The 27915-nt window shown below is 40.1% G+C and overlaps 1 protein-coding gene and 1 pseudogene across 5 annotated transcripts in view; both read left to right on the top strand.

Moving 5' to 3' along the window:
• Positions 1 to 617: 617 nt before the first annotated feature.
• The window catches only part of RAD51C (RAS associated with diabetes protein 51C), a 67752-nt gene continuing 40454 nt past the window's right edge, over positions 618 to 27915 (top strand). For 4 of the 5 annotated variants that reach the window (XM_087678158.1, XM_087678157.1, XM_087678159.1 and 1 more), the window contains exons 1-6: positions 618 to 741; positions 813 to 896; positions 10216 to 10338; positions 10510 to 10543; positions 10622 to 10692; positions 10795 to 11012. In XM_087678158.1, coding sequence (XP_087534284.1) covers positions 627 to 741; positions 813 to 896; positions 10216 to 10338; positions 10510 to 10543; positions 10622 to 10692; positions 10795 to 11012 — 645 coding nt within the window. In that variant the 5' untranslated portion in view covers positions 618 to 626. Of the gene's footprint in view, positions 742 to 812; positions 897 to 1793; positions 1895 to 10215; positions 10339 to 10509; positions 10544 to 10621; positions 10693 to 10794; positions 11013 to 27915 lie in introns of those variants that run through there. The other variant, XM_087678161.1, reaches the window with a different exon arrangement.
• LOC148036153 (uncharacterized) lies at positions 22889 to 23391 on the top strand (annotated as a pseudogene).

Raw genomic sequence — 27915 nt, 5'->3', positions numbered from 1 at the left:
AACATTAACTACAAATATGTATACATATATTGCCATCACATGGATTGCTTCTTGCTACATAACTAGGTATAGGTGTTAATTGGGTGGATGCGTTACTTCTTGCTACACTTGGATGTAGGGCTTTAAAGTGCATGCATAAGCATTGTATGCGATGCAAAAATAAGCTTCTAATTGACACTTTTCTTTTAACAACATATTGTAGAGCTTAATCCTTTTGAAATATATGAGCATGTAGGTGATATCAAGAGGAATTGAACGAGTTTAATATTAAACTTTCTATTTTAAAAATATTTTATGTAATTAAAAAAATACAAAGTTGGAAGGTGAATGTACACTTGAGAGCCAATAATATAACACTTTTTGGCAAATCAATGAATGACACTTAAGCAAGAATTATAATATTTTTAAAATTTTTTTTGATAACATCTCTAATCTCAAGGTGTTTGCTTTTTGGCACCTGTTGCGCGATTGGCTCCCTAACATTCGATTGAGCCCCAGCGGAGAGCGGAGGCCATAGCGTGGAGCACTACTAGTCTAGTCTAGTCTAGTCTAGTCTAGTCCAGTAGTTATAATTATAAAATGGAGAAATGAAACATAATTTGATTCCGAATTCCCCCCAAAAGCCCATGGAGACCAACGCGGCTTGGCCCTTCCCGTTGTCTCTGAGATCGAGACTCGCTGCCGCTGGCTATCGCAACATCGCCTCCCTCCACAACACCTCCCCTTCTGCCCTCGCTCGAGGTCTCTCTCTCTCTCTCTCTCTCTCTCCCCTTTCAGTCCCTCTGCTAATATTTCTTTAATGGCTTTATCAGACATCCAAGTACCTCAAGAGGAAGCTCTGCGTATTCTTAAGACCTTGGGCGTCCTAGAAGCCTCTCCGAATTCCATCTTAAATGGTGAGAAGCTAACTCCACGGCTCAGAGGTGTTATTCGCACCTTTGCCAAGATGAAAACACATCATTGGCACGTCTTACTACTGATATACAATGAGAATTGGCTTTCTACAACTCCTGTTGCACTTGTCTTAAACAGTTAGAAAATATGTATAGCACGCCATGATATCATGGCATGTCTCAGTACTATTTCATCCAGTACCTTTTTCCATCAAAAAACGCATCATTGACATGCCTTACTACTGGAATTGACGTTGGGTTGAAAGTGCTAGACGATCCTTAGGTAGTGTTCACACCAGAACAACAAGAAGAACATGGTAAGTGTAACAAACCCCTTACAGGAATGATGTGAACATGTTCAGAGTATGGCAAATTGATCCCCAAATGGTATCAAGCATAAAGCTTCATGGGAGACTTCAATCTCAAAAGAGCTTTTGTAAACACATCTACCTCCTTGTCTCATGTAGGGTTAATCTCTCTACCATGGACCCTTTTCTTGATATGGTGATAATGCACCTCAATGTACTTTGTGTGAGCATGAAACGATAGATTTCTTTCAATTGCCCCAAAGCTTTGATTATTAGTGTGGGATTGGGTGATGGTTGTTCCACATATAGATCAACCATCGTGTGTTTGAGCTATACACACTCCTATTCAGTAGTGAAAGTTGCCATAACTCAACTTCAAAGTTGAATGTGTCCATCCTTGTCCGTTTCTTGCCGAGCCAAGTATTACACGAATCCCCAAGCATGAAGCTATTTCCGTTGGTGGACACTCTAGTGGCCAGTCACTATTTGTAAAGTCATGCAAGTTCAAACGGCATCCTCTAGTATGAGAGAGTGCCAAGGTTTGAGTGTCTGAGATATCAATGTTTGGATGCTTACCGATGCTTTGTGTCAGGGCTATGCATAAAATGTATCTATCGGGAGGCACCCTATTGAATATTTGGTCATGTGCAATACATGTATAATAAGCATCCAACAACTTGCTGATAAAGAGAGGTATCAAATGGTCTCCCTACATCCTCAAGTTTGAATTTGTCTTTTCTTAATGTATATAGAGAGGGGGACTTACATTCGCCATCTAAAAAACTTGAAGTAATTCTCCAACATGCTTGGATCGATGGATCACAAGTCCCCCCTTTATTTAAGCAAACTGAATGCAAAGATAATAGTGCGGTGTATTGACATTAGTGAGGTGAAAATATCGCAGCAAATCAGCCTTCAAGGTTGCAAATTGACTTGTCCGGCCTACTATGTAGTATTTCATCCTCATAAAGATTAAGGAATAACAAATGCTCACCATCCTTGCAAATATATAGTGCTCTCTCTATTGGTGAGTGCAAAAACTAGGAGCAAGCAAGTGAGCATGGATCTTCTTATATACATCCCAAACATACAAGACCTTATGATGTAAATGACACGTTGTCCTTTGATCCTTTTTAAACAAAACATGGAGGTTGTGTTGCATGAGCCTCTTCATGTAACTTGCCATTCAAAAAGGCATTCTTTACATCCAATTAGTGCACATGCCATTCAAATTGCTATTAATCAATGGCCTTATGTATAGTAGTAATACATAAAGTTGGAGCAAAGCTCTTGTCATAGTCAATCCCATGTTGTTGGACATACCTTTGGTAACAAGCCTTACTTTGTAGTAATCAATGCTACCATTTGATTTGTATTTGACCCTATAGATCCACTTTGTGCTTGTGGCATACTTGCATGTGGGCATGCCACATAACTCTCATGTGCTGTTTTTGTCAATGAAATCAAATTTTAGGCTAAGAATGTAACTAGGCCAACTTGCCAAAACAAGCCTACTTGTTGTCCAACTTGTTTAAATGGTGTGCAAATTGTCCAATTGTTGCGTGTGCTTTGCTTGACCTGTTTGACTTGCTTGTGTGTTGTTTGGTTTGCTTTCTTGTATAGAAGGTGATATTCTAACACCCGGTCTCAAATCTGAGACAAGTCATGAGACTAAGAGATCTCAAGGTAGATATAATGTGGCTTGAGGAGGAGCTTTGGTGAAGAGTTTTATCAAATTATCCTTTATCTTACTATACTTCACTTTGATTGTTTAGTCCAATATCTTTACATATAATGATATTGGATTTGTGTACGTTTGGTTTGTGCATGAAATAACACAACTTTAACTATGGCACAGGATGATAGTAGCATGAATTTGAGGACAGCCAAAGCTCACCTATGTAAACTGCTAAACAATATAGTATGCTCATAATTATAATGTTCACTTTTGAGACTTGAAAGCTGAAGAAAATAAAAAAAATAAATACTTAAAGCTGAATATGACAATCATTCAAAAGAATTATATGGGATACAAAAAAAAGGAGACAAGTTGAGGGATGGAAACCAATTCCCTTGCCTCCCAGCAAAGGAATGTATTTTTGCTCAACCCAAGTTGCATAGGGAATGAGCTTAGTCACTCTGGAGTGAGAAGAAGTATTTCTCACTCTCATAAGATCATGGAAAGAATGAATATGCATACACGCATTAACTAATGATATATTTGTTACAAAATGAGAGTTGGAAGAGGAAAAATCAGACTTTCTCTATTTTTAATCAATAATGCATTTATATGGTTGCCTCTTCTCTATAGACTTTCTTTTGAAAGCATTGCTAGAACACAAACTTACTATTTTTAGAATGTTGTCCCTGTTTTTTAGGACTAGCATTTTTAGGCCAATTCGAGATTTCTAACATTTAGAGACCTAACATTTAGGAATTTTTAAAAATTTAGGAACTCCTCAATATTGGTATCATATGAAATTTTTTTCCAAGTACATTATAAAAATAACTCTAAAATCCTCATTTGAGTTTTACATGCAACTATATGTGCATTCTAAACTTTCAATCTACATATGCATATTGTACAAACTTTTCATGATTATGCCATCTTCTTGACTGTAACTATCTATTTTAGCAGATCTATACTTCAAGGCATTGATCCTTTATGTGTATGAGTCTAACCTTTAAACGCTCGTGTTAAGTCACAAGCGTCCAATTAGATGATAGAGATGGAAGTGTATACTATCTTTTCTCTAACCCACAATGTGAGTCCACCATAATGTGTAAGCACTCATCAATGGCTAGCTATAATGCACTTTTCTAGATATCTAGTAATTACAAAGGAAACAAACTCAATAGCTAATTGATTAGCCTTACATGTGGTATGGATACTACTTGATACTCTTACACTTTGTAGAAGAAAGGGCCACCATAGATTGCTTCTTGTTATTCTATCATACAATGATTGAATCCTATAAGAAACAATAGTGTATAGTCAATTGTCAATGGTCGATATCTCTTGCCCAAATGGAATTGGTCCAATCATGCAATACCATGTTGAAATTACTTGTACATGTTGGGAATAACAAGCCATGATTTGGTATGCTCTTAAGGAACATAAAGAACTCATAGTTGTCTACCAATGAGCTTTCTTGGACTCACTTATAAACCCTACAAGAAGACCAATTGAAAAGCATAGATTTATCCTTACATAAAGAAGCCATATCAAAGGATCAACAAGCCTCTGATAATTGAAAGCATTCGCAACCTTTGTATCTCCATAAGCTATCACTTTTCAATTTGGATCCATAGGAAAGAAAATCGGATTACAAGCTATTATTCCAAAAGCTTCAAGCAACTCTTGAATATACTATTGTTAAGAAAGATACATCTCCCTCTCACTCTATCATATCTTTGTGAGTGTTAGTGGAAATAAATAAGAACATGTAGTGTAGAAAAGATGGAGGGTTGGCACAATGATTGATTGACGATGAAGTTGTGAGAAGTGGATGCAGCAATGGAAGCATAAACAGATGCTGAATTAAACTACTAAACATAATATATAAGAGAAAGAAAGAGAAAACATAGAAGAACGTTGCAAAGAAGAGAACTTAGAAGAATGCTTGGGAAATGGAATCCGTATGTGAGCTCGGATTGGGAGCCAATCTTGCTCTCTATCAAAGAATAGCCCATCATGAACCTAGATGTTAATCCAAACACCAGGATTTGAACCTGCTAGATTTCAGTCGATGTGTCAAGGATGTCCCTCTGTTAAACCTATACACATGTATACTTGTATAGAGAAGGCTCAACTGCCTCACCTCACCACCCTCTCACACTTCCTTTCTAGCACTGGAGGCTTGTGAGGGATGATTGCATCACTTGCACTAGAAAGCAGGAGGGGTTGCCAAGTCCTTCCCTCGGTTTGAAGAAGAGGATTCTTTTTGCACCTTAGTCTTGGCTTGGGATAGAGGATCCAAGTCGAAGTGTGAGAAAGAGGATGACTCAATGGAGGAGTCCGTATCTTGCTTCTTCTTTCTCGAAGTTGCTAAATCTTTGAAATCCTTGCATAAATGTCCTCTCTTACCATAGTGATAATACTAGGCCTTCAACTTTTTTTTCTTGTCACTCCTCTCTGAAGCCGTAAAGGCCTCATCGGAGCCACCAAATTGCGATGGAAGCCTTCCTTGTAATTGCAAAGACCTCTCATGCTCAAGTAGCATTGAGGATATATATAGAAAACTTACGAGTATCAGTGATGTTTGAGCCCTCAAAGCATTGACTACTCCATTAAACTCCGGAGGGAGCTTGTAGAGCATAGTCCCTATAAGGTGAGCCCTTAGAAGGGTAGACTGTGTATCGAAGCTGATCCTGTACCTGTGTGGCACGAAGTACGAAGGATAGAATAGTATCCTTCTAATCAAACTTTATCTATTGGAGCTGCCCATAAAGGATAATGGCATGCATAGGTGAAGGAGCCTTGTACAACATCTGAAGCTTTGCCTAAATTGCTGGAGAAGTTCAGCAAGAGGTGACAGTTGAAAGGACATCTTTAGAGATGTAGCAAAGAAGAGCAGAATAGGCACGGGCATCATCAGTATCCCATGTGAGCATAGCTTCTTCATAGTCGTCCTCGTCAAAATCAGTTTTGGAAGAGGAGTAGGATGCTGAGGACACTCACAAGCTCTAGATACAATGTACCATAACTGCTTCTACACAAACCATACTTTCAAAATAGCTCTCTATCTTAGGTAATTAGGACCATGTAATTTGTCATTAGTAGAATAGTAGGGAGGAGCCATCTAGAGAGGATAGGAAGAGAAAAAGGAAAGGAGAGAGGAAACCAAACCAATAGCACAGACTGCACTAAACACAGTTCACACATAGTGTACACAAGGTGATTACAAAAATGATTGCCAAAACAAAGAAAAAAGATGGATTACAGCCAACAGACATTGTCAAGAGCTGGAAAGTGCTCTTACCCAGCCTGCAAAGGCATCAAATGCAGTAAATGTAGCAGCTGTGTGGCAAAACACAGATTGATTAGTAATAAAATAATGCAGAAATTGAAAATGCAGCTTGTAGAAGGTGGGAAATAGTGCGATTGGCAGCAAACAGCTGTTGTCAAGCTGTAAAGAGCTTGCAGCAGTTAGGAAAAGTTAACGATCAATAGGGGAAGACTTGTAATTAGTAGAACATAGCATCAAGAGCGGAGATCCTGAAATCTGATATCATTTCAAAAGTGGATGTAGCAATAGAAGCATAAAGAGATGCTGAAATAAACTGTTGAACACAAGACAAAAGAGAGAGAAAGAGAAAACACAGAAGAACATTGCAAAGAAGAGAAGTCAAAAGAATGCTCGGGAAATGGAATCCGTATACGAAACACGTGACGACTGCGTGCAACAATGAATCACTCGCTTCATGAGCACTGGCACGAGATCCCTCTCTCCAACAGTACCTGAGGTGATGAATGACTGATTGAGGAGGGCAGCCCCGAATAAATAGGCCAAAATAGTGCCATAAATGGCAGCATGCCAGCTAGCATTTAATGCTGGTTGGCCAACATAAAATGCCTAAATAAGCATCATACAAACCATTAAAAAAATGCCTAACTATCACTGTAATGCTTAGCTCAGCCTAGATTGACACATGAGCCGACCATATTGCTAACAAAAGTGTGTGGAGGGCAGTAAACACATAGCCAAGAATAATAAAATTGACTGACCTAATCAGGACGACTTGCATCAATATAGTTTGGACATATAAAAAATGTCGCCAATGCAATAAATTTTGCTCGACTACCAAATAAAATTTGCCTTGCCATGTCGCAATAAATGCTTGCTCAAAATGAGGGAATAAAGGTTGCCTAGTGGGAAATGCAAAAGGATCTTCACCTAAAGTGTCTTGGATAAATAAATTGATAGATATATGCTGTGTTAATGCTTCTAATGTCCTCATCCAACTGAGATTAAGACTCACAAGCAAGAGATGGCTAGAAAGACACATGACTATTGAGGTAAATTGCCATTATCTTTTATTAAATAGTTCCAAAATTCAAGTTAATTAATGAATTTTTACAATTCTTTTGAATTGGGAGCAAATCGAGAGAGTTTTAGTGTCCCACATGCAAATCCTAATATGGGAGGCCCCAAAGTTTCTATAAATAGATAGCCTGCCCTCCCATTCAATTTAATCTTGTTTTTGCAGGTTTCAAGTGATCTAGTCCCGTTGCCCACACCCCGTTCACGGAGGATATCTTAGCCGAAGCTGCCTAACATTGCCTATACGCATTCGACACATGTTTCCAGCCCTTCGATGTCGCCTACACCCACAGTTGTCGTTGTTAGTTGGCCGCCAACTCCTCCAGAGGCTGGGTTTCAGCTTGGCGACCAGCCTACAGGTTGTGTTTGCTATTGCTGCACTCGTTGGGATTCCCAAATTTGTGTTTGGGGATGTTTTGTTGCCATCAGTCCATGCACACCCACTAGACGGCTATGTTTTCATCTTGCTTTTGCCGCAAGACAATTCTACATCATCTGTAGGCTGCGTTTGCAGACTTTATTTCTCCTTTGCGTGTTTGTTATTGTTCCAGTATCCATATTGTTGCATTTACTGCTGTAGATGTCTTCGGAGGTTGTCTTGTTGTGTTTCAAGATCCATTAGAATACCACACACTCTCCAGCTCATTGCCTCTACCTCAATCCTCTAGACATGAGAGTTCAAGATACAGGATTTCTTCATTACATAGCATGTTTGCTGTATAAGCATTGTATTATTTAGATTCATTTATTTTAGACTCTTCATTGTGTTCATTGTCTCTGAGTTACCCTAACCCTAATTGTGGTTTTGTTTAGTTTGTGCTTTGTTGTACGATTGTATTTTTGTTTTTGCAATAGGGTATTTCTTTACATGGTGTTAGAGCTAGGATCTCTTCAAAGAAACCTAGGCCTTTGATTTGAAAGCCCTTTGCAAGAAGTAGGAACAACAGAAGGGCAAGATGACTTTGAATATGACATCATCTCTACATTCTCTCGAGTCAAATCCATCGAGAAATGAGTAGGAGTGGGCCACACAACTTGCCCCACCATCTTTTGACATGGCTAGAGAGACTTCGGACTATCCTAGAGTCCAAAGACCGTATGAGATTTCAAGAGTCGAATATGACCTCATTCTCATGTATCGGGCTCGACAATAACTTTAATGTAAATTTGAGTTTTTTCCTTTAGATTTAGTATACCTATCTAATGTTTTTGCAGAAAGGACAGAAGCTTCACAAAGGACTGGCCATTTTAATGTGGAAACTGGCATGGAATACAAATTCTTGTCTCGGTATCCAAGAACCCACCAAGCCCTCGCGAGGCGACGCTTAATCATTTTTCCTTTTCATCTTCCACTCACTTTTATTTTTGCTTCAACCTTCTCTTAGTTTGATTTTTTCGGGTAGATACCACCCCTAGGAAGACAGGGCATCGGTCCCAGGTCTTGTCTCGTTCTCCCTAGGAATCTACCAAGCCTTCGCAAGGTGATGCATAACTGCTCAAGGATTTTTCTTTCTTTCCTTTTCTATTTTTATAGGGGCTAGAATTCTTTTTTACACATCTCCGTATATTTTTATTCTTCCAAATATGCAGGTTTTTTTATTCTTTGCATATATTTTTTCGGGCAGGCTTTTCTACCTACCTTACAACTAACAGGGTTATTTGTTGAGCAGCTTTGCTGGTTGTTATTTGTAGTCTTCTTTACAGCGAGACCATGGTCGAGGTCCTTAACTTAGACTGGTTTAGTGATTGCTTGCGGAAGGCATAGTCTAATGCCCTATACCACATGACCCGATTTCTTTCCTAGTCAATAGCTAAGAGTTTTGAGTTCCAAACTTCCATCTCTTCTATGCTTTAGCCATTGCACGGGAGCCTACAGACACTGAGTGCCTTTGGCATTTTCACTTAGAACATCTTGGATATGACTCTCTTTATGAGTTGTGTTGTTAGATGGTTGAGGGTCTTTTGAGCCTGAAGCTATCTCAAGGTATCTACAAAGCATGTCGACTTGGGAAACGATATTGTACCCCATTTCAAGGGATGATGGCTCAATGATGAAGGAAAGAGGCTGTTGCATGAAAGAAAGGCCTGATGAAGAGTGCAACCTTTGAAGAAGCTCTTCACGATCTTGGGAATCCCCCTATGAAATAAGAAGGATCTGGGAATCCATAGCCTCATTTCCAAGATCATTCCCCTTTGAAAGGGATGGGGAGGTATGAGGGGACCACCAAGAGGAGATGGTTTGCACCAATGCTGCTTCTATATACATCACATTGAACAATGAAAGCTTTTTGGAGATTTGGCAAGTGCAACACTAGATCCAAAGTAAGCCTTTTCCAGCTTATCGAATGTGTAATTTCCTCATTAACTATGATCCTAGAAACCCCCCTTGTAAAATAAGAAGGATCAAGGAATCCACAGCTGCATTTCCAAGATTGTTCCCCTCTAAAAGGGATGGGGGGGTATGAGAGGACCACAAGAGGAGATGGTTTACACCAATGTTGCTTCCACATGCATCACATCGAATAATGAAATCTTTTTAGAGATTTGGTAAGATCAACACTAGATCTGAAGTAAGCTTCATTTTTTGGGTGTTTGGTCACTTTTGGGGTTTGGTCTAGAGTTTTCCTATATCATGAGAGGCACCTCTTGTTCTTTTATCTCATCTCGTGCATGTTCCATTGTTGCTTGCATCGGGTGTTGTGCTCTTATACCTGCCTCACTGTCCCTCTATCATATTCGCTATACTGTTTTAAATGTTATTTTATTGATTTTGTCAAAAAGTTGTGAATTTTAAATTGAAATGGGAGATTTGGATGTAATGTTTGCTGCTTACAGAATCTGATTGGTGTTCACAACTTACAATAGAATTTGGTTATTTACTGTTGGTTGAGTTGCAGTGAGTAGTCAGGCAGGTGAGTGCGGCATGCACATTTTTGTACCTAATTTATTATTTTGATTGCTGAATTATAGCCGCAAAAACAGCTTGGGATCTGCTTTCCTATGAAAGGGTCAAAAAACGAATTACTACATCTTCTGAAGAATTAGATTCACTTTTTGGTGGGGGAATAAGTATGAAAGAAGTTACTGAAATCTGTAAGCCAAATCACCCAACTCTAAGACTTCTCATTTTTGTCAGCATTTCCACTGTCGGTCACAAATATAGACTTTGGCATTCTAAGTAATTAGCATGTCATGATTTTCCAGTTTAGTAAACCTGAGTTTTTTGGGACTTAATGAGCCTGATAATGGCATGCTACCAAACAGGTGGTGCTCCTGGTATTGGTAAAACACAACTTGGGTAAGGCTTTTTGGAAATGTACAGCTTTCTTTTCTGCTTGTTTGTGGGAAAATAACTGTGCAGTGTTTATTGTTACAGGATTCAGCTAGCCATCAATGTACAGATTCCTACAGAAGTTGATGGAACTGGTGGATGTGCTGTCTATATTGGTGTTGCCTTGATCTTGCTTGATGCATATTTATTTCAGAATCTTGTATGTGCAACAATTTGAATTGGAGTGGTAAATTAGAGACTATCTGTCACTGAAACAGACACAGAAGGAAGCTTTATGGTAGAGCGTGCATCACAGATGGCGGAAGCTTGCAGCAGGCATTTGCACGATGCTGATGCATTTGGCTCTAAAAGTTTGGGGAACTCGTATGATCCAGAGTTTTTCTTGTCAAATATATTCTACTTCAGAGTTTGTGATTCTACAGAACAAGTTGCAATAGTGAATCATCTAGAGAGTTTCCTTGAAGATCACAAAGAGGTCAGTGAAAGAAAAGAAGAATCTATGGTTTCTCAATCGTAATAATCATGCCATCTAGACACTTGACTAAATTTCCTGCTTAATAAGTACTAGGCATATGTATGGCATGTTTTAGTAGTAACTACAGACCGTAAAACCTATGTTGATGAGTGATGATTATGAAGTGATTTTGCGTCCAAGACACTTGGCCAGTAATCTGATTAAGTATTCCTTTTTGCAAAGCTTAAGTTTATACCACTTAATTAAAGCGCCCAGCTGATGTTACAGTAATTTGTTGAGCTGCATTGCTCAGGAAGAGACAAGGAGGGAGGGCTGTTAGGTCTCATTGTGATAACACAAAGCTTAATGAGACTATGTTGAGCTACTTTGCTTCCATGAAAGTATTTGGAGTGTGTATACGTATGCATGATAGAAAAGAAAGAAAAAACTCACTCTCACAAGAAACACAATAGGGGAAGGAATTATGCACTATGTACAAACACACATTTAGAATGTGGATCAGACCTAGGTTCTACTCTAGGTGGTTTTCTTGGACAAAGCATGTGGTCCAAAGAAATAGACTCAAGCATATGAAAGGGTGGATAGAGTGGGATGAAGTGTAACTTTCAAGGACACACAGGAACTAGTACAATCCAAGGTAAAGAAACAAGAACATTTGATGTAATAATCTAATGAAGATAGGATAAAATGGAACTTGTAAATATGTTTTTGTAGAATTTTGCCATGAAGGTGCTTCAAAACTCGAAGAAGCATCGGAGTGAGCCTACTTCTTTTGATGAAGCATAGCAAGATAGACATTGGTTACAAGCCATGCTAGAAGAGTTGGACTCTATTGCCACTAACCATACTTGCAATCTTAATGAGTTGCCTCTTGGCAAGAAAGCTATTGGCACAAAATGGGTTTTTAAACTCAAGTGCAAAGTTGATGGCATCATCGACAGGTATAAGGCACGTTTAGTCGCATGCTTAGAAGAAAGGCATAGATTATGGGGAGATATTTGTTCTTGCATCTCCCACGAGTACAATGAGGTGTGTGTGGCTGCAAATTATGGTTGGATGCATAGCCCACGGATAGTACATTGGCAAGTTGTTAAGTGGATCTTTCGCTATTTGCAAGGTACTCAAACATATACATTATTTTTTTACCGAAGGGAGAATTGCAACTATAGGCTTACAATGATTTAGATTGGATTGGTGACTTAGACACTTGACAGTCTACTAGTGGACATGATTTAGATTGGATTGGTGACTTAGACACTTGACAGTCTACTAGTGGACACTTTCTTTTTGGGCCGTTCATGCATTTCATGGCTTAACAAGAAACAACAGGACTTAGTGTGCACTATCACTTCATCCCTTTATTCTTGACTCTACCTTTAGTGCTTGCTCTCCTCCATCACCTTGCTGTCTTTACACATGTTGCCAGCTTCTATCTCTTTGCTCATCATCATCCTTCTCTTTTTTGCTGCTGTCTAGGCTGCTGCAATATCTCCGTGAACTTTCACCTACATCTCGAGCTCTCACAGTGGCCGTGTTTACTCCTGCATGATAAGCTGGTGTTACGTACATCTCTAGCGATTGTAGCATGCCGTGTTTTCATCTGCAGCCATAAGCACTTGCTGCATTTTGATACCAGCTGCTGTCCTTGACATTTTATGGCTATGTGGCTGTTGCCAAGCTGCACACTGCTGCTTTTCAGCATTCTGGCCATAGTAGCTACTGTTTTTTTTGTTCCAGCCTGCTGCCAGCTATCTTCAGCCCTCTTTCATCATTTATCCTCTCAGGATCGCTCTGTGGGACAGTCCTCTTCATCAAGAATGCTGCTAGAGTGGTCTACATCAGATTTCAATATTGACATCTATGATTTGCTGCATTCAGGATCCCATCTTGGAGAACGACGCTCTCTAACAGTCTTGCTCTCATGAGAGATGGTGGTGGTTGGGCAGCCTTGAGCCTACAATTATATCTATATTTCACTTTTAAAAAATTCATGGAATCGACTCAACTCTCGAGCCTGATCCGTTCTCTTTATGAGTTTGCAAGATTCTATCCTTGTGCATGTTCTTAAGTTGAAGACCACCGTGGAAGTGTGGAAGACTCTTGAGTCTTTGTATCAGCACAAGACATTTGCCCACAAGATTTCCCTTGAGATGAAATTGCGGATGCTCAGTCTTGATGATCCCTCCTCTATGAAGGAGCACATCACAAAGATGGATGACATGAGACGTGAGCTTGCCTCTCTTGGTCAAATGATATCCCTTGAAGACCCACTCATATAGAATTGAGAGTGTCTACTTTAGATCGTGACAAATTTTTAACCATACATACAAATTGTTTGAAGCATAAAAACGCTTAAGACTTAGCTTTCAAAGAATAGACTCATGTATGGTTAAAGAAATCATTAATAAAAGTCACAAAGTACAAGTAATTGCCAAAGAATAGTGTTTCCATTTGACTAGAACTAATGATACAAAGATTCATTTTGCATCCTTACATTTGGAAGGATTTGTACATACTTAGTGGAGATACATCAAGAAAGAGAACATACTTTTAGAGAATTGGGATAAATTCAAGACACTTATGGTTGAAGTCTTTGTCTCTCCTCTTCAAAAATAAAAATTTGCATGGAGATGGTATGGATTAAAGAAAATAGGCCTAAGTGTAAGGGATTATACAAACCATATTTACACCCTGTTTGTGTGTTTGTATGGTGTTTGCTGTTTCTTTGCAAAACCTAGTGTATCCTCATATGGTATGAAAGCTTGTGTTTTTCTAAGAAGTTTTTTGCACAATTATTAGGAGAGCTAGGCTTGCACAAGTAATGCACATTTGATTCATGATGTATGAGCCACCTTCTTGTTGGGAGTTTATATCCAATCAAGCTTTTGCTTCTCTAGAGGCCTTGAGGTGGTACTATTCTCTTGATGTGGAAGGCAATGCTTCCTCTTCTTCTCCTTCTTCTTCTTTTTCTAAAATCTGTCTATAGTTTGGTCGGATGACAGACATGAGGTTTATGGAACTGAGGAAGACAAACCACTTCCAGGACTATGGCCACCTAATGTCTTCATTAAAGCTAGGCCTGGTGGCAGGTGCTTGAAAGAGATCTCTTCTCATTCCTTTGCACATATACAGAACATCTCTTAAGAGTGATAAAGTTGTTAGAATTTGCCTATTTTGGGTAGTGCACAATGTAAGTTGTGTGGTGTGCACATTTATTAAAGTGTCAAAATGTGGTATATCTAGGACTTTAAATGTGGTGACACTAGGCCCTAGACTCAAGTTAATCCAACTCTAGTTAGGGTGTGGGAGTACTTTGTACTTTCATTTTGTGTTGTGCAATTTTGAGCTAATGTACTCTCTTGAGCTCACAATGTTTACTGTTTACCGTCTCATTTCTCTTTTTATAGCTAATTGATTCTCACATTTGGTATTAGAGCCATGCATGCAAATTCCATCTCGTCACCATCAGTTCGTGCCACTTGCTGGTGGTTCGTGTTACCGCCAGTTCGGCTCAGCTCTTGCTCAAGAGGAGTTGTTGAAGTTCAATGAGCTGCTGTGAACTCTCTAGCTTAGCCCTTGCCCCTCCACCTTGTTGGTTGCTCTAGCTCAGGCCTTTGCCACAGTGGTTTGCTAGTTGTAGCTATTTATGCCGCCTCAGCTTGTTCCTATGCGCCGCCCCAGCCCAATCTACCTATGCTAGTGATGTTGCAGCATCGCCTTTGCTAGTAGCAACGTTGCCTTGGCTACCTTTGTCTGGTGTGCCAACAACAGTGCCATCCTCGCCAACAGTAGTGTTGCTAACTGCCTCCCATTGCTCCTGTTTGCATTGCTAGCAGTGCCTTGTTGCTCCAACTCTAGCCTATGTCGCCCTAATGCTGCTTTTGCAGTGCTGTCTAGTTACTCTTTGCGGCCACTGCCCCAGTGTACCACTAGTTGTTAGTTTGCCACCGCAGCAATAATACTTCTTGAGGAGGTAAAAACACTTGAAATTTGGGGCTTTTGCTTGGTTTGAAGTCTTGACCGTGCATCTCTACTGAAATTGCCAACATTAAGCAATTTCTTTGACATTTTTGCAAGAAATTTGGGGCTTTTCCAATTTTTGGATTCGGCACACATCCCAAGAAGCAGTGCAATAACATTTTGATTGTTTGAGAGAAGTGTAGGACCCTCCAACAAAACTTGTTGAAGATTAGCTAACAATTTGTGTAGACACATTAGTATATTGCTGTTTTGAATAGTTTTGGCATGCTTTTCAAGGCATTTGTAGACAGATTTTGCTTTGAGACAATTTTGGACAGTTTTGTTATTGCATAATCTATCCCGTGTTGGGATTTTGGTACTTGTGTGAGTACATTTTGCACTTTAGCTTGGAAGTGTTTGGTTTCAATTTGTGCACTTTATTGCAACAATGGCTCAACAAGGTCACAATTACTCGTTGTGGAGTTTAATGGTTCACGATCTTCTTGTTGGCAAGGGTCTTTGGTATTTTGTGATTGGCAATTCAGCTAGACCAAGAGGGTTTGCACCTCAAACGCCTCAAAGAGGGGCTCGAGAACAACAAGCTAACCCTGTTGCTACCCACATTCCTCTTATAGAAGAACAAAGGAAATGGGACTCGAAAGATGCACATGCCTTACCTTTGATTTCTCTTTTAGTTGAGAGAGCAATAATACTTCATATTCAATCTTGTAAGACCTTGAAGTGTTTGTAGTGAAAAATGAGGCCAAAATCCCTTACTGGAGAAGAGAATTGGCGAATGCACACATGGATGAGGATGATGCTATGATAGATCACTTTACTTACATTTAGGATTTGAGAGAGCAGTTGCTGAATATTGATGAGATGATGACCAATGAGAGGAGATGGTCAACATTACCAACTCTAGAAGGTTTTCATACTCAGTGAATTCATCTTTGAGGGGGGCATAACAGCCCTTCACATTCGTGGAGTTGATTGGCCTTTTGTTGCAAGAGGAATAGACTCGGAAGAACATGGCTATGAGATCAGATGATGTAGCAATGCTCTCTAGGTATAAAAGTAAGGGCAAAGGCAAGCAATAGGTGAAAATTCAGCCGCAGGCTGATGTGAGACAGCCATCTAGCAAGGTTGCCCAAGATTTAGACAAAGCGAAAAAGAAGGGAAAATGCCACTGCGTTGTCAGATGGTGGATGCTTTGCCTCTTGTTGATACTCCACCTCCCCATGTATGTGAGGGGTGTATACTTGGGAAAATAAATGTATTGTTTTGCTTTAAGGAAGGATGGTGTAGTGCATGATGTCCAGAAAATGCAGCTCATACACTTTGATGTGTGTGGTCCTATGCACGTGAGAGCACTCAATGGTCATTTGTATTTTGTCACATTTATAGATGACTATTCTCGTTACACGTGGGTGTATGATCTCAAAGCAAAGTCATATGTATTTATGCACTTCAAACACTTGGTTGCAAAATTGGAAGTAGAAACAAGTTTGAAGGTGTAGACCCTACACATAGATCAAGGGGGGGAGTATATGTCTTGTGCATTTGAGACATTCTTGCTTGGGCATGGCATTACACATCAGACCATTGTGAGGATGACACCTCAATAGAATGGATGGCTAAAAGAAAGAATCACATATTCACGGAGATGATCAGATGTATGCTGAAAAGCATAGGGGTGCCACATAAGTTTTGCCTTGAGGGTCTACAAAGTGCAAATCATGTACTTAATAGAGCTCCGATGAAGGCACTTAAGATGATCACTCCTTTTGAGGCACAACATGATAGGAAACTATGGTTGATTACTTTCAGGTGTTTGGATGTATAGCATATGCTCATGTGCCTAAAGGGCTTTGTGGGAAGCTAGATGATAAGGCATTGAAATGTGTTTTTGTTGGATATAGTTCAAAGAGCGAAGGCTATCATTTGTATGATCCTTGCACTAGAAAGGTTTTTGTTTCATTTTTGCTGAAAATGTGGTCTATTTTCAAGATCAATTTGAAATGCCAGCCACCTATGATATTGGTGATGTCTTTAAGGGTCTTTTGCCACTTGCATTGGGATTTGTGCCTGCTGTAAATGCAGAAACAGATGTATTACAGCAAGCTGTTGCTGCCCCACTTGCCCTAGATCAGCCCTTGGTTGATTCTGTTTTGCCTCCATCAGTGGAACAAGTAGTTGAGCAAGAAAGGGCTGTTGTAAATGTAGCAAAAACAGCCCCTTGGTAGTTGTTACAAACTCTTCAGGAGAGTAAAATTGATGCTTCTTTGCCTCAGCGCACTAGAAAGGCTGCTCATGATGTGGTGGGGGGGAGGGGGGGGGGGAACATTTTGTGGAAAGTTTGGAACTAGATGCTTTTCTTGATGAGCATACATTTAGCTCACTTAGGGATGAGTATGAGCCTACTTTAGTTGATGACATAGTAGGATGTACATTGGTTGCAAGCCATGAAAGAGGAGTTGGAATCCATAGGTACTTGGGATCTTGTTGAGTTGCCACTTGGCTAGAGTACTAAATGGGTTTTAAAACTCAAACACAAGATTGATGGTTTTGTTGATAGGTACAAGGCATGTTTGGTTGCCAAAAGATATGCTTAGAAAAAGGGCATAGATTTTGAGGAGACTTTTACTCCTACATCTTGCTTGCCCTACCACAATCTTGCCTAGTTGTGATGGAGTCCATGATGGAAGGTATTGCTGTCTCTTCACAAAGCATTCAACAATAAATCCAAGAGCTTTAAGAAAGTAATGCAAAGCTACAAGCAAAGCAACCACAAGCTTTGAGCTTAGCTGTGCAAGGCCTACAACGACAACTTCAAGAAATTCAAGAGACGAGTCTACATCAAGCTAGAGGTCCATCAGCTAACTACTGGCAACCTTCATGATCAACATAAGAAAGAACCAAAGGTCAATCTTCCAAAGAAATTTGATGGCACAAGGTCAAAATTCAGAGGTTTCCTCTAGCAGGTACGATTGTTTATACGTATGCAACTAGATCATTACCCAAATGATGCTTCTCGGATCAGCCTCGTAGAAACTCTTCCCTCAGGTATAGCTCTCTTGGTTTGCCCCCTTACTTGAGAAGGAATCTCCATTGCTATATAATTTTGAGGTCTTCGTATAAGAGTTATCTGTCATATTTGGAGAAGTAGACATAGCAAGAGTAGCTTAAACAAAGATTAGAAATCAATGCCAAGACTCGCCTTAGTATATGCATCAGAATTTTGGCAACTCTCATGTGATTTAACATGGCACGAGGATTATTTTATTAGTTAATTCCGTTGATGATTGAAAGATGATGTTAAGATCTTTTGCTCACCATGCCAAAGGTGTATACACTTGGTGAATTTATCTCTCAAGCAATTGAATGTGACAACCACTTGTTTGAGAGAAGACAAGAAAGACGTCAAGGAGTTGCTTTGAATTCAAGCATGATGAAGACTTTTGAAGACCCAACTGCCCAAGAAGACCAAGTATCTGAGGTAGAGCCTATGTAAATTGATATGACGTGGTTCAAGCCATTAATAGCTCGAGAAAAACAAAGGCATCACATTAATGTATTATGCATATATTGTGGCTAGTCACAACACATAGCTAAATATTATCCCAACAAAGGAAGGATTAGAATTCATGGCATCTCTACTCCATCGCTAGGGTTGTCACGTCCGATGGTGTTCGATTAGTACAATCCGATGCTAGTACGGTACTAATCAGACTAATAAATCTTGGATTTACGTCCGATGAAAGAAAAAATACATATAATTTTAAACGGAGAACTTGAAAGGATTAATGAGATGGTGGGGGAGGGGAGATTTTTATAGAAAGGGAGAGTGCTTTGGGGTTTAGGGTTGGGGTCCGGAGAGAGAGAGAGAGAGAGAGAGAGAGAGAGAGAGAGAGAGAGAGAGAGAGATCATGTAAACTTGTACCTTTTTTCGTAATTAATACAATTACCTTTTACGAAAAAAAAAGAGATCAAATTCTGAAATTTGAATGGTGGCCCATCATCCATGGAAGAGGATGGTTGCATTATGCCATAATCCATTGTGTGTGTATGAGAGAGAGAGAGAGAGAGAGAGAGAGAGAGAGAGAGAGAGAGGGATGGATGAAATTTGAATCATGAGAGAGGGAGAGGGAAGGAGAGAGAGTTTTTAAATTTGTTAGTTTAAAAATTTAATCTTTAATCTTTTCTCTTGAGTCTTTGTGTGAGAGAAAGAAAAGATAGAGAGAAAGAAAAGAAAGATAAGAAAGAAAGAAAAGAATAGAGAGAAAGAAAAGAAGAATAGAGAAGATTCAAGAAAGAAAAGAAGAAAAGAAAGGCAAGAAAGAAAAGAAAAAAACGGATTACGTGGCCTGAAAATGGTCAAAAAAGTGACCGTGTTTGTTGGCCGCAAGGCCCAGGAGTATGGGACCCGTTGCCCGCATAAGAGTTGACCGTTGGGAGTCCGAGGTCGATGGACAGGGCGCAATCAGGCGACTAGGTAGGGAACGGACCGGATGGGTTTGGACGGGACCGGACGTGGTGGACGGGATTGGACGGGTCAGACGAGTTGACCCATCCGTCGGATGTGGACAACCTTGTCCATCACTATCAGGAAACATCAACGTTCAACCTCATAGAAACCATGTGGTTGGACAAAGCTTCAAGAAACCTAAAAGAAGGTCTCCTATTTGCAAATCGAACGTTTAGCTTCATGTTACTAATGAAGATTCACTTGGAGGGACAAGAGATAGGTGGACAAGCTTTGTTAGACTTTGGAATCACAACATGCTTTATGGACAAGAAATTTGCAGAGCAACATGGTGTACAACTTCGAAGGAAAGCAAGGCTGGTATATGTAGAAGTAATTGATGGTTGATTTTTTTACTTTGGGAGATGTTAGGTATGAGACTTAACCTATAAAAGTTACAGTAAGGAATCTTGTATTAGATATAACCTTCAACATCATCCATTGCCAAATAGTCCTGTTGCTATTGGGTTACCCTAGCTAGAATTACATAACCTTGATATCAATTGGAGGTCTAGAAAGGTTGAGAATGAAGGCCAATGCAAAATAATAAAAGGAAGAATTCTGGACCAATGTACATTGGGACAGAGGTATTCATGCATCAAGGAAAGAAGAATCCATTCTTTTTTATTTATGCAATTTCAATGGAGAAGCCCACCCATAAAAGTTACCCTCAAGAGTCTTGTATCAGATTTAGCCTTCAACATCATCCATTGCTTAAATAGTCCCGTTGTCATTGGGCTACCCTAGCTAGAATTACATAATCCAAACATCAATTGCAGGTCTAGAAAGGTTGAGAACCAAGGCCAAATGCAAAATAATAAAATGAAGAATCTGGACCAATACATATTGGGGCAAAGGTGTTCATGCGTCAATAGAGAAGAATCCATCCTTTTCAATGGAGAAGCCAAAGGACGAAAGCTTGGATACGCTTCCGGCCCCAGCTCAATATGTAGAGTTCAAAAACGTGTTTGAAAAGAAGAATGCAATTTCAATGGAGAAGCCAAAGGAAGAAAGCTTCGACATACTCCCAGCTCAATATGTTGAGTTCAAAAACGTGTTTGAAAAGAAGAATGTAGATATGCTACTAGAACACTGACCTTATGATTGGGTAATACATTTACAAGAAGGAGCTCAACCTCCTTTCGGCCCCATCTATAAGCTATCCCAAGATTAATAAGGAGAGCTTAGGAAATATATTGATGAGAATTTTGCCAAGGGATTCATACGTCATTCAAAATTTCCAGTGGTGGGTACTTCAATTCTATTCATCAAGAAAAAAGATGGCTCTCTCTATATGTGTGTGGATTATAGAGGGCTCAATAAGATTACTATCAAGAATCACTACCCTCTTCCCTTGATTCTAGAACTCCTTGAAAGACTTGGGAAAGCCCAAGTCTTTACCAAGATAGATCTTCGTGGCGCTTATAATCTTGTTAGGATAAAGAAAGGTGGTAAATTGAAGACAACTTTTCGAACAAGGTATGGGTATTTTGAATATGTTGTCATAGCATTTGGTCTCACGAATGCTCCAACAATTTTCCAACATATGATGAATATCTTTCAAGAATACTTGGACGACTTTATTGTGATCTATTTGGATGACTTCTTGATCTTTTCCAAGAATCAAGAAGAGCATGAGTATCACGTTAAAATAATCTTAAATAAATTGTAGAAAGTAGGTTTGTATGCAAAGTTGGAAAAACGTTATTTGCATCAAACTGAAGTTGAGTTTTTGGGGAATGTCATTTTTAGGAAGGGAATCTCTATGGATCCTAAGAAGGTACAAATTATTCTAGAATGAGAGACTCCTTCATTTATGTGAGATGTTCAATGCTTTTGGGGATTTGCAAATTTTTATTGAATCTTTATGAAGGATTCCTTTGATATCGTTGCCCCTCTAACCAACCTAATTGGAAAGGACAAGTTTGTATGGGGGTAAAAGGTTGAAGAAGCTTTTCAAAGATTAAAGCAAGCCTTCACCTCAGCACTCCATCTCATCCATGTAGATCCATTAAAGCCCTTTATCATGATGATAGATGCCTCAGATTTTGCACTTGGATCTGTTCAATCCTAGATTGGTTTTGACAATCAAGTTCATCTAGTAGCTTTCCACTCGAGAAAATTCTCTATTGCAGAAATCAACTATGAAATTCATGATAAAGAACTTCTAGCTATTGTGGACTCCTTGGAGACTTGGTGACACCTACTTGAAGGTGTCCCTCATAAGATCAATGTCTATATGGATCACAAGAATCTATATTATTTTATGACTTCTCATGCCTGAATCGTTCCTAGGCAAGATGGATTGATTTCTTATCTAGATTTGACTTCATTATTATTTATAGCCTTGGTCACCAACAAGGACAGCCAGATGCTTTATCTCGAAGATCCTAATTGGCACCAAAAGAAGGCGATGAAGCCCATGGCCAATAGAAATCAGTGTCCTTGAAACTTGAGCAACTAAAGTTAAGGGTAATTATTAGCAAAGCCCTAGAAGACTTTGGAATCTTATCAAAGGCTAAGAAGGAAATGATAAAAGACTCTTTCGCCAAGGATATAAGGAGGTAATTACATCAAGGCCAAGAACAAACTCAAAGGGATTTCCAGGACATTGATGCGCTTCTCTATTAGAAAGGACTCCTCTATATTTCTCCTGGTCCTTTGGGTGGTTGTAAACATGGAAACTAGTCAAGGACTTCGCGCATTCTTGTGACACGTGCAATCGAGCTAAAATTCCTCGACATCCATCTCATGGCCTTCTTTAATCATTACCTGTTTCAAGTAAGCCATGTTCATCTTTATCCATGGACTTTAGTGTCGAACTATCTTCTTCGAGAGGGTATGATTCCATCTTGGTGGTGGTTGATCGATTCACCAAAATGGCATACTTTATCCCAACAACCAAGAGTATTAATGGGGAAGGGACAGCAAGACTTTTTCCTTAATAGGTATATTGGCACCACAGGTTACTTGATAATAGTGTCTGTGATTGTGGCACCCAGTTTATATCTAGGTTTTGGAGAAGCCTCTTTAAACTTCTTAGAGTACAAGTCAATCTTTCTTCAGGCAATCACCCACAGAGTGATGGACAAATAGAAAGAGTGAATCAAGTCTTGGAGAAATATCTTAGATGCACAATCGACTATTATCATGACAATTGGGTGGATATATTATCCCTTGCTGAGCTTGCATACAATAATTCCTCCCATGCCTCCTCAATCTCTTTGCTAATTATGGTTAACACCAAAGGATAGACAATCATGTATGATCATAGGAGAAGAATCCAATTGCTACAGACTTAGCTCAACCCCTCTTTGATATTTGTAAAGAGTTGCAAGCATAGATCAAACAAGTACAAGAGGAATATAAGAGAAATATAGATAAGCTTCGTATGCAACACCCATCATACAAAATTGGAGATCAAGTTTGCCTTATTCGACGTGATTTGTGTTTTTTTTGCCCCTCCCAAAAATTGGATTATTAATGACTTGGGCCTTTCAAGTTTCTTGGCAAGTAAATCTAGTTACCTATCGTCTCCAACTTCCCCCGTCCATGAAAATCCATCTTGTATTCCATGTTTTAGTCTTGGAGCCATGTCATACATCTAGTATCCATGGAAGAATACCAAAGCCATCGCCTCCAATTATAATTAAAGATCACAAAGAATATGAAGTAGGCACAATTCTCGATTCGAGAATTTCAAGAGCCAGACTACAATATCTTGTCCATTGGAAGGGCTACGATGCAAGTGAATGAACGTGGGAACTAGCTTCACATCTTTAAAGAGCTCTTATTAAGGTTCGTGAATTTCATATTCAACACCCAACCAAGCCAAGGCCTATTCAAAAGCACACCACTGCTTCTCATGGAACTCCGTGTAAGAAGGGGGGGTAATGTAACGGATGCTCAAGCAATGTAATGGATACTCAAGCAAGGACAACCCTTGGTTCGTATGCAAGCTGGTATAGCGTTTGGCTAAAGTTTTTGGAAGATTCCAGAACATTCTGGAAGATTTGAGAAAGTACTAGACCATTCTAAAAAGGGTCTAGATAATTCGCTAGGGAAGTTCTAGAGGATGCTTGCATTGACGCTTAACATCAACATTGCGTATATCATCACTTATATCAATGTTTCTTACATCAACAATGATATCATCAGCTAGAAGCTTTCCCTTAACCTCCTTAAATTTAGTATAAAGTGTGAGGCTCCAATGAGATAAGTCCTATTTCAGTTCTTGCCTTGTTCTAGTCTTGTCTTGTAATCAAGCCACGCTCTTGTAAGCATTCGCTTGTAATCAAGTCCTCTTGTAATCGAGTTATCTCGAGATCAAGTTTTAGTTCAATTTCTCTTTCAAGTTATTCTCTTGTAAGTTGCGAGAGCAATCTCCTTGCTCTTGAAGAGCACTTGTTGTGCTCATGACATCTTGTACATGGTATTCAAAGATAGATGCTTATTTGGACATAGGAGGGTTCAAGAACAATCCAATTGCTCCCATTCTATACATTAAGAATGAAGGGGGTGACTTGCTGGTCATTATTCTTTATGTAGATGACATGTTGCTCACTGGACCTAAAGATGATAAAATTGCAGATCTAAGGCCAAATTGAATAAGACATTTGCTATGTCAAATATGGGTCTCTTACATTACTATTTGGGGATTTAGTTCACCCAAAACCAACATGGTATCATCATGTCATCGTCATAGTATAACCTACCTTGGAATCTGATTGAGCCTCCTAGAGATTTTCTTTCTCAATTCTAGGAACTAGCGCTCAAGCTTTCTATGCATGATGGTAGTGAGATGATTGATATTGCAATTCACAGCTAGGCTATTGGATGCCTTATCTATCTTTGCGACACATGCATTGACATACAACTTACAGTAGATCTGGTTTATGCACAACTTACGTACAATTTCATTGGCAAGCTGTTAAGCAGATCTTTTGTTACTTGCAAGGTATTTAGACACATGCCTTGATATTTCCTAGGGGTGAGACTTGCATCATAGGCTTACAATGATTCAGATTGAGCTAGAGACTAAGATATTGTGAGAGGAGAGCGCGCGCGCGCGCACACACACACACAGACACACACACATAGAGTAGAAGATGAAGGAGGAATACTGCAGTGACTGAAGAAGAATGTTGATACAATGGGGATGGATTGATCGATCCTTGCATGCATCCCACAGCATCAGCGAGGGCACCGGATTAGATTGATGACGATGGTAGCACCAACTATAGAGTGTAGGAGTGTGCACTTGCAAAGGAAGGGCTAAAGATTGAAGAGTGTGTTTACCAAGTGGGAGGGAGGGTTGGCTACAAATAGCATAAATGCCCAAATTTGACCGACTTTCTCTAGTAGGTGCCCAAAAAGTTGGCCAACCAACATTTAATGCTAGTCACTCTGAAGAAAATGCTAGAAAAATAGGGAAAGGCCATGGAAAAATCCCAGATGACAAGGACAATGTCCTGCAGGTAGAGGCAGATTGTAGAAAGCAAAAATTGGCCTAAGAATGCAGACAATAAGCCGATCATTGAAGAAAATGCAACCTAAAGTTGTTAGAGCTCCCATGTCTCCATCAGACTTTGAGGGGAGCTCATAACCAGGAGATGATAGACTGACATGATTAACATAGATAGGCTAACACCCCCCTAAGGTCTTGGGAGTGTGGGAAGACCCAACAACCTTGTATGATGAAGCATAGAAGCCTTGGGTAAAGGCTTCATGTAGAGATCCGCTGTGTTGTTCACCGTGGGACAGTAGGCCATTGCTAACTCGGAATCCACGATCCACTCTCAAACATAGTGATACTGAATCTCAACGTGCTTCGCGCGAGCATGAAACATAGAATTCTTTGCCAGAGCTAGAGCACTCTAGTTATCCATACAGCTCCATAGATCCAGACTGGGGAAAGCCAATCTCCGTCAACATGCGGTGAAGCAAAAGCGCCTCCATAGTTGTAGAACACAATGTATGGTACTTTGCCTTTGTAGAAGAAAGGGCCATAGTAGGCTGCTTCTTACTGCTCCACAAGATAGCTCTCAATCCAAGGGAGAAGGCATAACTTGTGGTAGACCATTTCGAATCCATATCATTTGCCTAGTGAGAATCACTCCAACAAGAGAGAGTAACCCCCTCTTCATTCATGATCTTGTAGGATCGAGTCTATGCAGTGCTGTAGCATTAGCGCTAAGTATTCGGGAGTGAGTCATAAATGGAATAACAAACATGCCCCCTATAAATAACGAAGAATGCGCAAGGCCGCTCTCCAATGCTCTTGAGTGGGAGACTTCATGAAAGAAGACAACAAAGCCAGAACAAAAGAAATATCTAGCTTAGTTTAAATAAGCCAGATGAGGGAGCCAACAAGACACTTGTAATGGGTGGCATCTATAAGGGGAATTCCTTCTGCCAAGAGCTTGGACTCTGGGTCCATGCAGCATGAAATAGACCAACAATCAGCCATACCAAACTTTGAAAGAATCTCGGAAATATACCTGTGCTGGGAATAAAGATGCTGTGTGCCATTTGATAGATCTCCAATCCAAGGAAGAAGTGTAGGATCCCAAGATCTGTCATGTCAAACTCCTATCGCAAAATCTCTTGAGCCCAATCAACCTCTTGAGTATAGCTTCCTATGATGATAAGATCATCCATATACAATAATACGAGCAAAGCACACCTATCACCCTCAACCTTGTAGTATAGGTTGGGGTCATGAGCCGAACGATGGAAGCTACTTTGTAGAAAGGATTAATGAATCCTCTGGTACCAAGCTCTAGGAGTCTACTTCAGGCCCTATAGAAAGAGGGCCTTCCGCAATCTGTAGATGTGGTCCTCCTCCCCTTGCACAAGAAAATTTGGAGGCTGTGAAACATAAATCTTCTCCTCAAGGATGCCATTCAAGAACGCAGACTTTATGTCCATTTGATAAACAGGCGAGCGGTGGTGGGCTGCAAGAGCCAAGATAGCCCGAATAGTAGACATCCAAGTTGTAGATGTAAAAGTCTAAAAATAGTCCAAATCTACCCTCGTGCAAAACCCTTGGCAACAAGCCTAGCTTTATGCTCATCCAAGGAACCAACTGTAAGGTACTTGGTCCCAACTCCCAAGTTTGATTTCACTCGATAGAATTGAGCTCCTCTTGCTTGGCCTAATGCCAAATATCTTGTGCAAGAGCTTTCTCAACTGTAGTAGGCTCACTGTCATGAAGAATCTGTGACATAAGAGTATAGTTTATACAAAGTGAACTATCATGTTGGGATTGTAAGCGAGTTGATCTATGTGGATCTGTAGGAGAAGTAGGAAAGTGAGAAATGCTTGAATCTTGTAGAAGCTATTGGTACTAAAGAATTCGAATAGGCTCATCTTGCTACGAGAGAGACTGAGCAATCTCCGGTACTGCAATGCTTCTTCTTGTGGAAGGGACTTCCCCTCACCAAGGGAAGGTGAATCCTCCTCATTGGAAGAAGGATCCCTCTTAGAGGATTGACCATTCCTAGAAGACTCCAGAGTGGAGGCTTAAGGGGTGGAAGAACTCGGCGAAGAAGAAGTAGTTGCATCACTCCAAGGTGATAGGGAAGCTGGGGTAGAGGGTGGAGAAGGAGGAGGGGGAGGAGCCGAAGACGAAGAAGGGATGCTAAGAGGCAACTTGGAAGGGAGGAGACGAATTGAGGGTAGGGAAGGATCAGTCGATGATAAAGAATCATCTACAATAGAACCATCAATAGGATCCTTGGAGGCCGCAGCCTCATCGAACATCACATTCTTGCTCACCTCAAGCTCCAGTGTCTTAGAGATGATAGTCCTTCGTGGTAGTACTGTAGCCCACGAATATGAGCTTCTTGGACTTGGAGTCAAGCTTCGTCTTTCTCTTCTTCTTGTCCATATGGACACATGCATCACACCCAAATATGTGAAAGTGAGACATAGAAGGCTTTCGACCAAAGAAAGCCTCATATGGAGTCATGTCTTGTAAGACAGAAGTCAGGGAGTTGTTGCAGATATGAACTGTAATAGCCAAAGGGAATGAGGAAGACCTCGATGCTCCAACATCGATTGGGCCATCTCTAGCATGGTCCGATTCGCACGCTCCACCGCACCATCCTCCAATGGTGTGTTTGGATGGGGTTACTCCACTTGAATAGGGTGATCCTTGCAAAACTGAGAAAAGAGGTTAGAAGTATACTCTCCACCATGACCTGCTTGTATGCTGTAAACTTTGGAAGTAGCTTGCTTCTTTGCAAATATCTTCCAGTCCCAGAAACGGAAGTACGCCTTGCTCTTATACTCCAAAAAATAAGGCCACACATAATGACTGAAGTTGTCCATAATCAACATCAAATACTTTAGTCTTCTTGAGGGAGGTTGTTGCCATAGGTCCACAAAGGTTGGTATGCATCAACCCAATCAGGG

This window comes from Lygodium microphyllum, chromosome 5, assembly GCF_053477565.2.
Source record: "Lygodium microphyllum isolate KBCC chromosome 5, Lygodium_microphyllum_v1.1.10, whole genome shotgun sequence".
NCBI classification, from domain to species: Eukaryota; Viridiplantae; Streptophyta; class Polypodiopsida; order Schizaeales; family Lygodiaceae; genus Lygodium; species Lygodium microphyllum.
This window is presented reverse-complemented; position numbering and strand designations above follow the sequence as displayed.